We start from the raw sequence: 13,425 nt of genomic DNA, 5'->3' as shown, positions 1-13,425 counted from the left end.
GTAATCTACATGTTAAACTGACAGGATTTCTTAAAACATTAATTTACTCTTAACATTGTGTCTGTTAAGTTTTATTCTTTAAAGCAACTAGTCTTAAAGGAATTAGGATCTATACAATACTGGTTACACAGGAACAACCATTATTATAGTACATTACAGAGTCTAAATTTTCCTTTAAAAGCTAGACTTGGTTAATATAAAGACATCAATGCCGGGGCAGTAGTGCATACCTGTGATCCCAGTGGCTCAGGAGGCTGAGGCAGGAGGATAAGCAGCTCAGTGAGACCCTGTCTCTAAATAAAAATATAAAAAGGGCTGGGGATGTGGCTCAGTGGTTGAGTGCCCTTGGGCTCAATCCCCAGTACAATAAATAAATAACTAAATAAAATAATAATAATAATAATAATAATAATAATAATATGTCAGTTCAAGATTAAAAAAAAACAAAACAAAAAACCCACATCAGTATAGCATACTAAATGTGTTCATATCTTCAAGGTATACAAGTCTTTAAAGCAGGAGATTTGGGCTTCTGGGTCGCCGCCGAGGTGTGGAACTCGCGCGGTGGCGATCCGAGGTCCCTGGGCCGTGGACCCGGAGTGGGTGTGTGAGGGAGGTGGGCCTGCCGGGCGCTCTTGGAACCCGCAGAGTGCTAGGCGGTATTGCCTCTTGGGTGGGCTCCTTGTGGGGGTTCAGACGTGGCCTCGATTCCTTGCTCGGCGACCCTGGGCAGGTGCTGTAATGTCTGGGTTTCAGCTTCCTCATCTGTAAAACGTGCACAGTAATACAACGTACAGAAAGGGCTTTGCATGGTGCTTGGCAAAAAGAAATTCTTTCTGGCTGCTGTGTAAGAACAGATTGAGACAGAGTAATTTGAAGACTTGACAGTGGATCTCCATGAGGGATGGTGGTAATGGGTCTCAGAAGATGGCAGTGAACGTATACTCGACGTCAGTCACCAGTGATAACCTAAGTCGACATGACATGCTGGCCTGGATCAATGAGTCTCTGCAGTTGAATCTGACAAAGATTGAACAATTGTGCTCAGCCCTCTCTTTCCAGATTTTATTCATCATTTAAGATGACTCAAGTTTCACCTACTCCATGAAGCCTTGAACACTTTCAATTTAATAGTCATGTGTGTTTCCTGTATGTTAATATTAAAGCGTTGAGAGTTCTTAAATTTTGGTCTTCTGATAGGAGCTGCCTATTGTCAGTTTATGGACATGCTATTCCCGGGCTCTGTTGCCTTGAAGAAAGTGAAATTCCAAGCTAAGCTAGAACATGAATATATCCAGAACTTCAAAATACTACAAGCAGGTTTTAAGAGGATGGGAATTGACAAAATAATTCCTGTGGATAAATTAGTAAAAGGAAAATTTCAGGATAATTTTGAGTTCGTGCAGTGGTTCAAGAAGTTTTTTGATGCAAACTATGATGGAAAAGACTATGACCCTGTAGCTGCCAGACAAGGTCAAGAAACCGCGGTTGCTCCCTCTCTTGTTGCTCCAGCTCTGAATAAACCGAAGAAACCTCTCAGCTCGAGCAGTGCAGCCCCACAGAGACCCATTTCAACACAGAGAACTACTGCAGCTCCTAAGGCTGGCCCAGGGGTGGTGCGAAAGAATCCTGGTGTAGGCAATGGCGATGATGAAGCAGCTGAATTGATGCAGCAGGTCAACGTGTTGAAACTTACTGTTGAAGACTTGGAGAAGGAGAGAGATTTCTACTTTGGAAAGCTAAGGAACATTGAATTGATTTGCCAGGAGAACGAGGGGGAGAACGACCCTGTATTACAGAGGATTGTAGACATTCTCTATGCCACAGATGAAGGCTTTGTGATACCTGATGAAGGGGGCCCACAGGAGGAACAAGAAGAGTATTAACAGCCTGGACCAGCAAAGCAACATCCGAATTCTTCACTCCAAATCATGTGCTTAACTGTAAAATACTCCCTTTTATTATTCTTAGAGGATTCACTGGTTTCTTTTCATAAGCAAAAAGTACCTCTTTTTAAAAGTGCACTTTGCAGAAGTTTCACTCCTTTTCCAATAAGTTTGAGTTAGGAGCTTTTACCTTGTAGCAGAGCAGTATTAACATCTAGTTCGTTCACCTGGGGATCAAAGAGGGGCTCACGATGTGGAATGCTGGTCACACTGATTGCTGGAGAAGGTGTTTTTATGTAATACACTGAGGTGGTGACTTCAGTAAAGACTGAATTGAGTTTTAACCTAAAAAAAAAAAAAGCAGGAGATTTAAAAGAACATTTTTATCAAGCTGCTGTTCTCCAAACTAAAGTTGTCTGTAATGGTAATTTTAGACTTAGAAGAATAACAAATTTTATTGGGGATTTATTTATATCATTTAATGTTCTGTAACTGAACCTAAATTTTATGTAATTTTTTACATTGGGGTAGAAATGTAAGTGTGATTCTAACAGATAATGAGAACCTGATCAGTTTAAAGGTTAATATTGTAAAACAGGAAAGAATTTTGCCATTTTCCACATAAAAGGAAAGTTAAAAGTTCTGTCAGCCTTTCTTTGATTCGGGTTTTAAATGTAATGTTATATTGTGTTAACTAACATTCATATAGACTGAGGAAACAATATGTGCAAACTTTGTAAAATGATATTTAAGAAAGAAGAATACAACAGCTTCAGAACTAGAACACTTTACCTAAGATTTGTCAAAAGTTCCACCTTACCTCTCACCTCACTACTTGTTAAAATGGCTAGACTTCAGCTCATTTAAAGTTATGTTCAAAAGATTGATGTTTGCTATAAAGATTATTGTAATCTCAAACAGAGGATATAATGTATAACTCGGCCAAAATTCAAGATAGCAATTACACAAACTAAATATGTTTTTACTCTTGTTAATTTTATTTTTTATTTTTCTTTTAAACTCCATAGCTGTTGCCTGTTAATGTTTTGCAGAGGTACTGCTTCAAGAACACACAACCTGGGTTAATTTGAGATAATAAGCAACACCTACAGGACAGATAGGATATAAGGCTAACTTCCAGTACTAATAAGAACCCCAATTAAATAAAAAGGGTAAATGACTGTAAGGTTATAGACATTGAAATTAAAGCCCAGTACTCTTACTCTAAGACTGGTGAGATTGGCTTGCTGGATATTTATGACCAAGGCTAAAAGATTAAGGATGTCACGAGGGGGCAAAATTGTGATGTATGCAGTCGAGGGGAGAAATAAACAATGTCCATGCGCTTCTGCCCCTTTCAATGCTTTATTCACTCAAATTACTCAACACAATTTCACTCTATAGGTTCTTAATCAAGAAAACAACAATCTTTAATGCTAGGCACTGCAATAGACAAAATCAATTCACAGCAAACAATTTTAGATTAATTCTAAGCACTGCAAAACACACTTATCATGACAGGCTAATGACAGATATTCCCTCTGCATCCTAAGTTCAAAAGTCTCAAGCCTTAGGCTTCACGTCCAGCAGATGCACACTCACTCAGATGGCGGTGATCAGGTCGGGAACCAAGGCAGGCTTTTCCTGGCAGGGAATGGACGACTGGTTGAGGAGGGGGTCGTAGGGAGGAGTTGCTGCTCTCACCAAGGTCCAGAAGAGGCCATAGAGTTTGAGAGCGGTGAGGAACATGCAGAGGCTCAGGAAGGATGACAAGTGAAGGGATGTCAGGTCCTCATCAGGCTCTCCAGCTGGAGTGCATCCTTGTTTCGGCTGGCTGAATCCCCTGTTCATTTGCTCTATCATTGATACTAAAATTTGGGGCTTTTGACCCCCCTTTCAATTCTTATCAGCTACCACGGGATTTCTCAGTGACATTTACCCTGGGGTCAGAAACATCTGGTCTGGTGGTCTCCACCCTTATCTTCTTGCCTTTTCCTCTTTTTTTTTTTTTTAAATATTTATTTATTTTAGTTCTCGGCGGACACAACATCTTTGTTTGTATGTGGTGCTGAGGATCTAACCCGGGCCGCACACATGCCAGGCGAGCGCGCTACTGCTTGAGCCACATCCCCAGCCCCCTTGCCTTTTCCTCTTATCAGGTAAGGACAGCCTGCCAGGGGCTTCACTCTGTTTATCAGGGTGAGGGGAAGTAACTTGTTTGAGGCCATCTGGAGGGCTCTGTTGGATGTGCCTGGTGAGACTGCAGGTTTCAAACTGGAATTTTAAAAATGGAGTTGCTTAGGCTCAGGCCTAAGGCCATCCTAACAAAGGATAAAACTAAAGATCCAAGAAAACCAATATTTGGCTCTTGCCCTGAGTCAGCCTGAATCCTGGGAATGAGAGAGAACTTCTATAAGGGGTTTTGCAACTCTGGTCCACATGAACTCCTGATCAGGGAGATTAATGAGCCCACTAGAGAATGGAAAGCCAATCAGTGCACCTGCTGCAAAGAGGAGGATCATTGGTGACTTGGTGTTGGTATAATGCCAGATTCGTGGGACGCCAATAGACCTCCAGGAGCCGAATCCCATGCAATCACACAAGAGTCTTTATTGCAAGCTCGAGCCTGGACTCACAACTGTTTCCGACGCAGCGGTCCCAGGGAGTGAGTCCTGGTCCTTTGTTCAGTGAGATTTTATAGGTTCTGGGGGGATACTCTATGCGTCACAACATCAAACAGCAAATCATTCCACACTGTGGAAAAGTCAAACAACAACTCTTAACATTGATTAGCACATTCACTGGCGGGAACAAGTTGGGTAGGGATGATTGGTTAGTACAAGAGGGGGATTCATTTGAACTGATTGGTTTAAGCCACGAGGGGTGTACGTGCTAAACTACATGTTTTCCCAACATGTTATCAACCACCATAAACTACTGGGGGGTCATCTGGCATCCCAGGTATTTTCCCTGTCTCATGCTGATTGGTGGTTGCTAGGGGGTTGCTATGGGTCCTCACCTAGCCTAACTGAGTCAGGGACACCTGGTGCCGCAGATCTCTCCTGTTATTTGTAGACAAACAACTCAGCAGGGTGGGTATGTGCTTAGGAGTGCTCTGTGGGTTTTTCCAGGGACAAGGGTCATGCCCTCTTCCTTGGACAGGCTTTGTTCTGAGGTAGAGGCTGGTTTCTCAAAAATGGAGTCACATCAGTTTCTCAAAGGGAAGCCACCTCATCAAGGAGACCCTAATCCATCCTAGCAAGCAGATGACACTAAAAGACTAAGAAGTTGCTCTCAAGTTCCCCAAGAATGACCCCTGAGGGAACTCAGCTGAGTCTTTTTTTTTTTTTTTTAATTTAATTTATTTTTCAGTTTTCGGCGGACACAAACAATCTTTGTTTGTATGTGGTGCTGAGGATCGAACCCGGGCATGGCAGGCGAGCGCTCTACCGCTTGAGCCACATCCCCAGCCCATCAGCTGACTCTTAACAACACATAGAACAAGGTCAATTTGACCAGCTTGATCTTAAACACCTAGCAAAAACAGTTATAACCAAAGTATAGCTATACTTGGGCATTTAAAAGAAAAACAATAGTTCTTTTGAACAGAACTTTAAGATGTATACTTGTGTCAGTTCCACAGCCCTGATGCCCCCCAAATTCTGAGTTTTTCCTTTGCCGGCCTCATATTTATCCCTGCCTACCAAAATTAAATTGGCCTCTGTACCTTAATTTTCCTTACTCTTCAAACTGGCATTTTATCCTACGACCAAAGCCTACTTATTCTAATAACAGCACACACCAGACATAGGAAAGCCCCCAAATGATTTCCTTACTCATAGAGCAAAAACACCCACCAGGATTGGCACTGGAGCAGAGGGATTAGGAACCTCTATTCACTATAAAAATAGTTAGCATAGATTATTGCAGATATCCAACAGGTCACCAATTTGGTACTGACTTTACAAAATCAATTGGACTCCCTGGCACCTGTTATTCTGCAAAACCAGTCAGGAAAGAATGCTACTTCTATGCAAACCAGTAAGGAATAGTAAGAGACAAGGTTAAATGGCTCCAGGACCACCTGGAATATGACAAATAAGTCTGACTCAGCAGCCTTTTTGAGTCTGGGACAGTGATTCTCAATATAATAAGCTTAAAAAATGTTACCCATCTTAATATTTCCTTTCATAAGGAATTCTATCTCACAGCATGTATATTAAATCTCTGTTTTGGGGCTGGGGATGTAGCTCAAGCGGTAGTGCGCTTGCCTGGCATGCGTGCGGCCCGGGTTCGATCCTCAGCACCACATACAAAACAAAGATGTGTCCGCCGATAACTAAAAAATAAATATTAAAATTCTCTCTCTCTCTCTCTCTCTCCCTCCCTCTCTCTTAAAAAATAAAATAAATCTCTGTTGTATTATTTGGGCCCATTCAAATACAATATAATGCCTCACACACACACTATATATATATATTTAAATGTAAAAACTGTATGTTGCAGCATAGTGTCAATCGAATCATATGGCAGAGCCCAAAACAAACTGTTATGATTCTCAAAGGCTGGTAGCAGCTGGGCAAAGTGGCACACATCTGTAATCCCCACAGCTCCAAAGGTTGAGGCAGGAGGATAGTGAATTCAAAGCCAGCCTCAGCGAAAGTAAGGCACTAAGCAACTCAGTGAGATGCTGTCTCTAAATAAAATACAAAACAGGGCTGGAAATGCAGCTTAGTGGCCGAGTGTCCTGAGTTCAATCCCCAGTACCGGAAAAAAAAAAAAAAAAAGCCTGTATCTATTGACTCCCTGTAAAAGTGCTCAACATTTCACCTGGTAGCTAATAGCTGGCATTGTTATCTTGGCTGGGATAATGGCTTTTGAATTTTACTGAGTCCTGGCAAACTCAAGTACACATTGATTAGGAAAATTTGAACAAAATTCAACAACTAAAAGATTCTATTATATGGCTAGGAGAACAAGTACAAGATTTACAATGGGCTCAGAGACGCCAAAGTCATTATAATATTACCCACTTTTGGGTTCCTAGAATTCCATATAATGACACTGAGATTCAATTCAAAGTATATATGCATCACCTAATGGGACTTGATCCTTCTCATAATGCTTCTTTGGGTGTGTTAAAACTACAATCTCAGGTTCTGGCCAAGGTTAATGCTAAAACACCTTCTTTTGATAATGAAGAGATCTGGGGCAATTTAGCTGAAGGAATTTCTTCCCTTTTAAACACTTTTGTACACATATAGCTGGGTTACTAGCTATAACTATATTGTTAATTATATCTCTGTTTTTATTTTGCATAATCTGTCAAGAAGAATGGAGACTAGATTAAACCATCAGGAAAGTATGGCTGGAAAGTTCTCATGCTTACTATGCTCCAAAGGAACCAGGTCCCTGAAATCATGGGAAGAGCCTAAATCTGATGAGTGTTAATTAAGAATAATAGGGTCCCCAGCTATATTACACGCCAAAATCATTTTCATAACACTAACAAATTAGTTAATCTTAACTTTTCTCACTAAAATTATTCTCCTAAAGCTAGTAAGCTGGTCTTCATTTTATATGCTACAATTGTTTCCCTAACCTAGCAAACCAATTAATCTCCATGTACTGTTATAATATCTTTTCTACTCACTATTTTCAGTTTAACAGTTTCTTAATAAAGTTACCAACTCAGCCACATCTGCCAGGAAACCTCTCCAAGCATCTCTTCTCCCACTGCTCATGCTTGATCTTCTGAGGCCACATAAAGAGAATTGACATCACTCACGACAGCATCAAAACTTCTCCCACATATGCCCCTCTGCATCTCCCCAACATTCACTTTTAGGGCTCTGAAAGGAAGCCCCCCCACTACATCATCCCCTCTCAGCAAGAATTAGCCAAAGCTCAATCTCTTCATTCCAATTCATTTTTCCCTTTCGGAGTCTGGAATGTTAGACATGGAAAAGGACAAATCCCAAAATAGTGTGGCCTGGGAAGAGGGCATGAGGAAGAAGGCAACACATTGATAACATTGATCCTTTCCCAATGTAGTCTTTCTCAGTGATAAGACAAGCCCTGGGGAGGAGATATCCATCAAGCCTAGAATGACAGTTTCTAATAAATCCTTTCTAGATACTGAATGCTGACCCCAGACCCTCCATCTTGCCCAGTAAAAACAGATCTCAAGTTTCTGGGTGCCAAATTGACACGCTCATTAATCAAGTCACCTCTCAGTGTAACCTATATAAACAGACTCCCCTTTTGGCTAGTGGCTCATTTTCCATCAGGAAAGTGGGTCCATAATAGGCATGACTTCATTGCTGAATAAAGGCTGTGCTGATCCGTGAAGTTTGCACCTGGCTCGTTCCTTTTGTGCTAACACAGGGCACTTTCCCTATGTACAGCTGTTCCCCCACCCACCTTCCTGCTACGTGTGTGTGTATAGAGATATCTTTGGCAAAATTAGAAGCCCAGGACTGAGCTGGAAGGAAGGCAGGAATAGAAAATGGGGAGAACACAAAAAGAACTCACACCTGACCCCCACCTGTCTGAACTGGGTGTCCCCAGTACAATAGGCTCCAGGGAACTTCCCTACCTGGCCTCCTCTCCACCCTAAATGAGCACACCAAAAGTAACTGACTAACCCATCCCATGACCTGCTTCTGCTAAACCCTATACGACTCAGATTATTATTGTAGCCCATCGCCATTTTTCTCTTCTGAAAATATGCCTCTTTGCTGCTTAATAAAAAGCATCGCTGATCTGTTGAGGTCTGACCCTATTTCAGTTATTTTTGCTTTCCAGCAACATCCTCAGCCCTTATTTATTTATATTTTCATTTTATTTAGAGATAGGGTCTCACTAAATTGCCCAGGCTAGCCTTGAACTTTCTATCCTTCTGCCTCAGCCTCCTGGGTTACTACGATTACAGGCATGCATGACAGTGCCTGGCAGTAATGTTTTTATTAAAAAACAAAACACTTGCAGAACAGGTGGTGCACACCTGTAATCCTAATGGCTGAGGCTGAGGCAGAGGCAGGAGGATCACAAGTTTGAAGCCAGCCTCAGCAACTTAGGGAGGCCCCAATCAACTTAGCAAGACCCTGTCTCAAAATAAAAAATTAAAAAGGGCTGGCAATGTAGCTCAGTAGTTAGGTGCCCATGGGTTCAATCTCTGGGGCTCCAAGAAAACCAAACAACAAAACACTCTACAACAGAGACCGAAAGGAGAGGGAGAGGTGAGAGTAAAGTGAGGACAGAAAAGTTGAGGTAGGGGAGGGAAAGTGAAGAATGGGGAAACCCTGAGTTTTAGTCCTACATGGGCAGCCAGCCCCCTCATCCCTCATCCTCTGGGATGGGCAACCCATGAGACTGGACCAGGTGATGATGTCAAATCCTTCCTCCTCCAGAGTTTAACCATCAGACCTTGGGTGTCCTTGACTAGAGGTGAAAACAAGCTGTAGTAGCTCCCTCAGACCATCTCCGTCTTCCTCATCCCCAGGTGCCATTACCACACTATCCGAATGGCTGATTTCCTAAGCAATCAGATGCAGTCTTCTACTTAATCAGTACGATTGTATTCAGCATAAGAAAAAAGAAAAATCCTTTCATTACCATGTGCAGCTGGAAATTGCCTTCTTGCAGGAGGTCTATCCAAAGGAATTGTGGAACAGAGAAACTGGTAATTGCTGAAAGAATTACTTAATTTTTCCCCCTGCTTGCTGTCTTAATGATGTCTTCAGAATTGTGAGCCCAAGGACAACTTCTGTGCAGTAATTCTGCTGGTGTTACCTCTAGAACTTAGAATGCTTTAGCTCTTTCTTCATGAACCCAGTTGTGAGGGTCTATACTAGCCAATTGTCTGCTTATAATGAGGCTGCTGCAATAAATGAAAACACAACTTCCAACCTAGGGGGCTGTCGGGACCTCTTCCAGGTTTCCCTCTGCCTTCCTTCTGGGGTGGGGGTGGGGGTGGGGCTATCTACCCAGAGAAGCTCTCAGCTCTCAGAAGGTGTGGCAGGCTGTCACCTTCTGGGCTGGCTCAGCAGATTCCTTCCTTGCTACTTAGCCCAGGGGGTTTGGTTTTCCCATCCCTTCAAATTTTCAACTTATAATCGAGTTTCTTTTAAAACAATTGGTTTACTCACACAGGCAATTCATACATATAAAAAAAAAATTCAAACAGTAGAGACATAGGCCAGAGTTTGTACATGAACAACATTCTCTGGGGATGTTGTTAAAATAGAAGTTCTGATTCACTGAGTTTAGGGTGGAGCCTGATTTCTAAGAGACTTTTCTTGGTGGGGTACCGGGGATTGAACTCAGAGCACTCAACCACTAAGCCACACCCCCAGCCCTTTTTTTAAAAAAAATTTATTCTTAAGTTTTAGGTGGATACAGCATCTTTATTTTACATTTATGTGGTGCTGAGGATCGAACCCAGTGCCTTGTGCATGCTAGGTGAGCGCTCTACCACTGAGTCACAACCCCAGGCCCCGCCAGCCCTTTTCAATATTTTATTTAGAGACAGGGTCTCACTGAGTTGCTTAGCACCTTGCTGTTGCTGAGGCTGGCTTTGAACTCTGTGACCCTCCTACCTCAGCCTTCTGAGCTGCTGGGATTACAGGTGTGCATCACCATACCCAGCTCTGAGGGATCTTTTCTAAGGATAAAGAACAGTGATTGAAAACGCTCTTCACTTGCTTATAAGCCTGTTTTCTTTCTTTCTTTTTTTTAATAACCTTTTATTTTATTTTAATGTGGTGTTGAGGATTGAACCCAGAGCCTCATGTGTGCCAGGTGAGCGCTTTACCACTGAGCCATAACCCCAGCCCCAAGCCTGTTTTCTTTTTGATGGACACCATTTCTTGCCTTTCTTCAGATACTTCTGTGCCATTTTATGGCCCTGACCTAACCTCATCCTTGGCTTGGGGATAGAGGCTCTGTCATAGTGGGATTCAAGGTCTTGTCTGTACTGGGATTCAAGGCCTCTAGCCTCCTGGGATAGCTGCTTGTAGCATTCCATAAAGTACTGTTGTCCCGCTGAACAAGTCTTTGTTGAACTGAATTTAGTTCATATAACAACCTGAATGTTTTGGTCACTGTTTCAAGTGGTTGAGGACCTTTTGGTTGTGAATTTTTTTCACCATGTGCAGGAAGACGCTGTTGAAATGGTGAAGAGGGCAAAGTTAGAGCTAGAATGCCACAAGATGCTATTCAAAACTACTGGTCGACTGACTTCATCAGTTGGCATTATATGAATTGATTGATCAGTACCTTCTCACAGTCTTATGACAACATACATAACACAGCCTGTATGAAGGTTGTATTTGTCAGCTTTCTGTCATTAAAATGAACTATCTTAGGCAATTAATTTAAAAAGAAAAATGGTTTATTTTGGCTCATGGTTCTGTAGGTTCCACCAAGGTTGAGTGGCTCCCATTACTTTGGGTCTCTGATAAGGCAGCCATCATGGCAGGAACCAAACCACAGATGTTCGGACCAAACCACTCACTCATGAAGCAGAAAGCAAAGGCAGAAAGAGATGGGGGTTCCAAAACTCTCTTCAGGGGCAAACCTCCAAGGACCTATATATAGATCTCCTATGAGGCTCCATCTCCTAAAGGTTCACAGCACCTCCCAACAGTGCCAGTCTGGGGAACAAGCCTTTAACACATGGGCCTTTGGAAAATGGTCAACCAAACCACAGCAGAGGTATAATCTGTTAACCATATGCTGTATGAGAAATTATGTCAAAATTTAATAGCTTTAAAAATATACAATAGCCATTTGTGGTGGCACACACTTGTAATCTCAGAGACTTGGGAGGCTGAGAGGCAGGGAGATCTCAAATTCAATACAGCCTCAGCCTTAGTGAGCCCATCTTAAAATAAAACAACAACAAAAAGATCTGGGATATACCTCAGAGGTAAAGTGCCCCTGGGTTCCATCACCAGTACTGCAAAAACAAAAGCAAAACCCCACATTTTGTTTCTCACAGTTTCTGTGGGTTAAGATTCCAGGTGTTGCCAGGCGTGGTGGTGTATGCTTGGAATCCCAGCAGCTTGGGAGGCTGAGGTAGGAGGATCACAAGTTCAAAATTAGCTTCAGCAACTTAGTGAGGTCCTAAGCAACTTGGTGAGATCCTGTCTCAAAATAAAAAATAAAAAGGGCTGAGGATGTGACTCAGTGGTTAAGTGCCCTTAGTTTTAATCCCTGGTACAAAAAAAAAAAAAAGGGGCTGGGGATGTGGCTCAAGTGGTAGCGCGCTCGCCTAGCATGCGTGCGGCCCGGGTTCGATCCTCAGCACCACATATAAAGAAAGATATTGTGTCTGCCGAAAACTAAAAAATAAATATTAAAAAATTCTCTCTCTCTTAAAAAAAATTTATTAAAAAAAAAAAAAGAAATGAAAAAAAATTCTAGGTATAGGTTAGCTGTCCTGTAGCCTAGCTCAGGGTTTCTCTAGCCCTCCTTGACTCATCACCTTACACCAGATGGTGCCACATGGATGGGAACCTGTCAGAGAGGAAGAGATCACATGGCAAGACAGGAATTTGGGGTGGGGGACAATGTTGCTACCTCCCACTTGGCCCACCTGTTAAAAGTCACAGTACTACCACCTTGGGGAAGCTTCTAACACATGAATCCTTTGGGAAAAACCACATTCAAACCATAGCAGTTACCTTTAGAGAAAGAAGGAGGGAGGAAATAGTGGAAGTTTCCAGGACGGAAGCCAGACTTCTCTGAACAAATCTTATTTATATAGAGAGTTTACATTGGAATCATATAACTATTTTACATAATTATGTAACTAAATTAAATTTTAAAATCCCCCCCAAATTGAATCAAAATGGAAAACAAAAAAGACTAATTATATATTGAGTTGATGACTGACCTACATAAAGAGGAATTATTTCAAATGACTTTAAAACAGGACGATTTTGGTTTCTCATTCCTACTGCAATATTTTCTAAGTACAAAAAGAACTGCAAAGAACTTGGTGAGATCTTGTCTCAAAATAAAATGAAAAAGGGCTGGGGCTGTAGCTCAGTGGTATTGCATTTGCCTAGCATGTATGAGGCCCTAGGTTCAATCTCCAAAATTGCAAAAAACAAAAGTATCTTCTAGTTCTAGCTTCCAAAAGAACCAGAAACAATTAATGACCCGATAGCAATATGAACTCCTAAGTGTCCAAATTGTAACCTTTAAATGCCATTTCCCACTGAGAGGGACCATTACACTTTGGAGAAATGGCTGATTCAAGGTCTAGGTGGACTGGGTGAGATGACTCATGCCTGAAATTCCAGCAGCTTGGGAGGCTGAGGTGGATGGATCACAAGTTCAAAGCCAGCTTCAGCAACAGCAAGGCCCTAAGCAACTCAGTGAGACCCTGTCTCTAAATATAATACAAAATAGGGCTGGAGATGTGGCTCAATGGTTGAGTGCCCCTGAGTTCAGTTCCTGGTACAAAAAAAAAAAAAAAAAAAAAAAAAAGATCTGGGTAGGGAATTTTCCTTTCTTTCTTTTTTTTTTT

At 41.9% G+C, this 13,425-nt stretch overlaps 1 protein-coding gene across 1 annotated transcript; it reads left to right on the top strand.

The window, feature by feature from the left end:
- The first annotated feature begins 882 nt into the window (after nt 1–882).
- On the top strand, nt 883–2,148 carry LOC124085481 (microtubule-associated protein RP/EB family member 1). Its single transcript, XM_046433140.2, has 2 exons — nt 883–1,046; nt 1,199–2,148. Exons 1-2 carry the CDS (start codon nt 898–900, stop codon nt 1,884–1,886), a joined length of 837 nt encoding a protein of 278 aa, XP_046289096.1. The 5' UTR covers nt 883–897; the 3' UTR covers nt 1,887–2,148.
- The last annotated feature ends 11,277 nt before the right edge of the window (nt 2,149–13,425 follow it).

The sequence above is a fragment of the Marmota monax genome, unplaced genomic scaffold, assembly GCF_021218885.2.
Source record: "Marmota monax isolate L192 unplaced genomic scaffold, Marmota_monax_Labrador192_F-V1.1 WCK01_AAM20220418_F8-fsc00014, whole genome shotgun sequence".
Classification (NCBI taxonomy): Eukaryota; Metazoa; Chordata; class Mammalia; order Rodentia; family Sciuridae; genus Marmota; species Marmota monax.
This window is presented reverse-complemented; position numbering and strand designations above follow the sequence as displayed.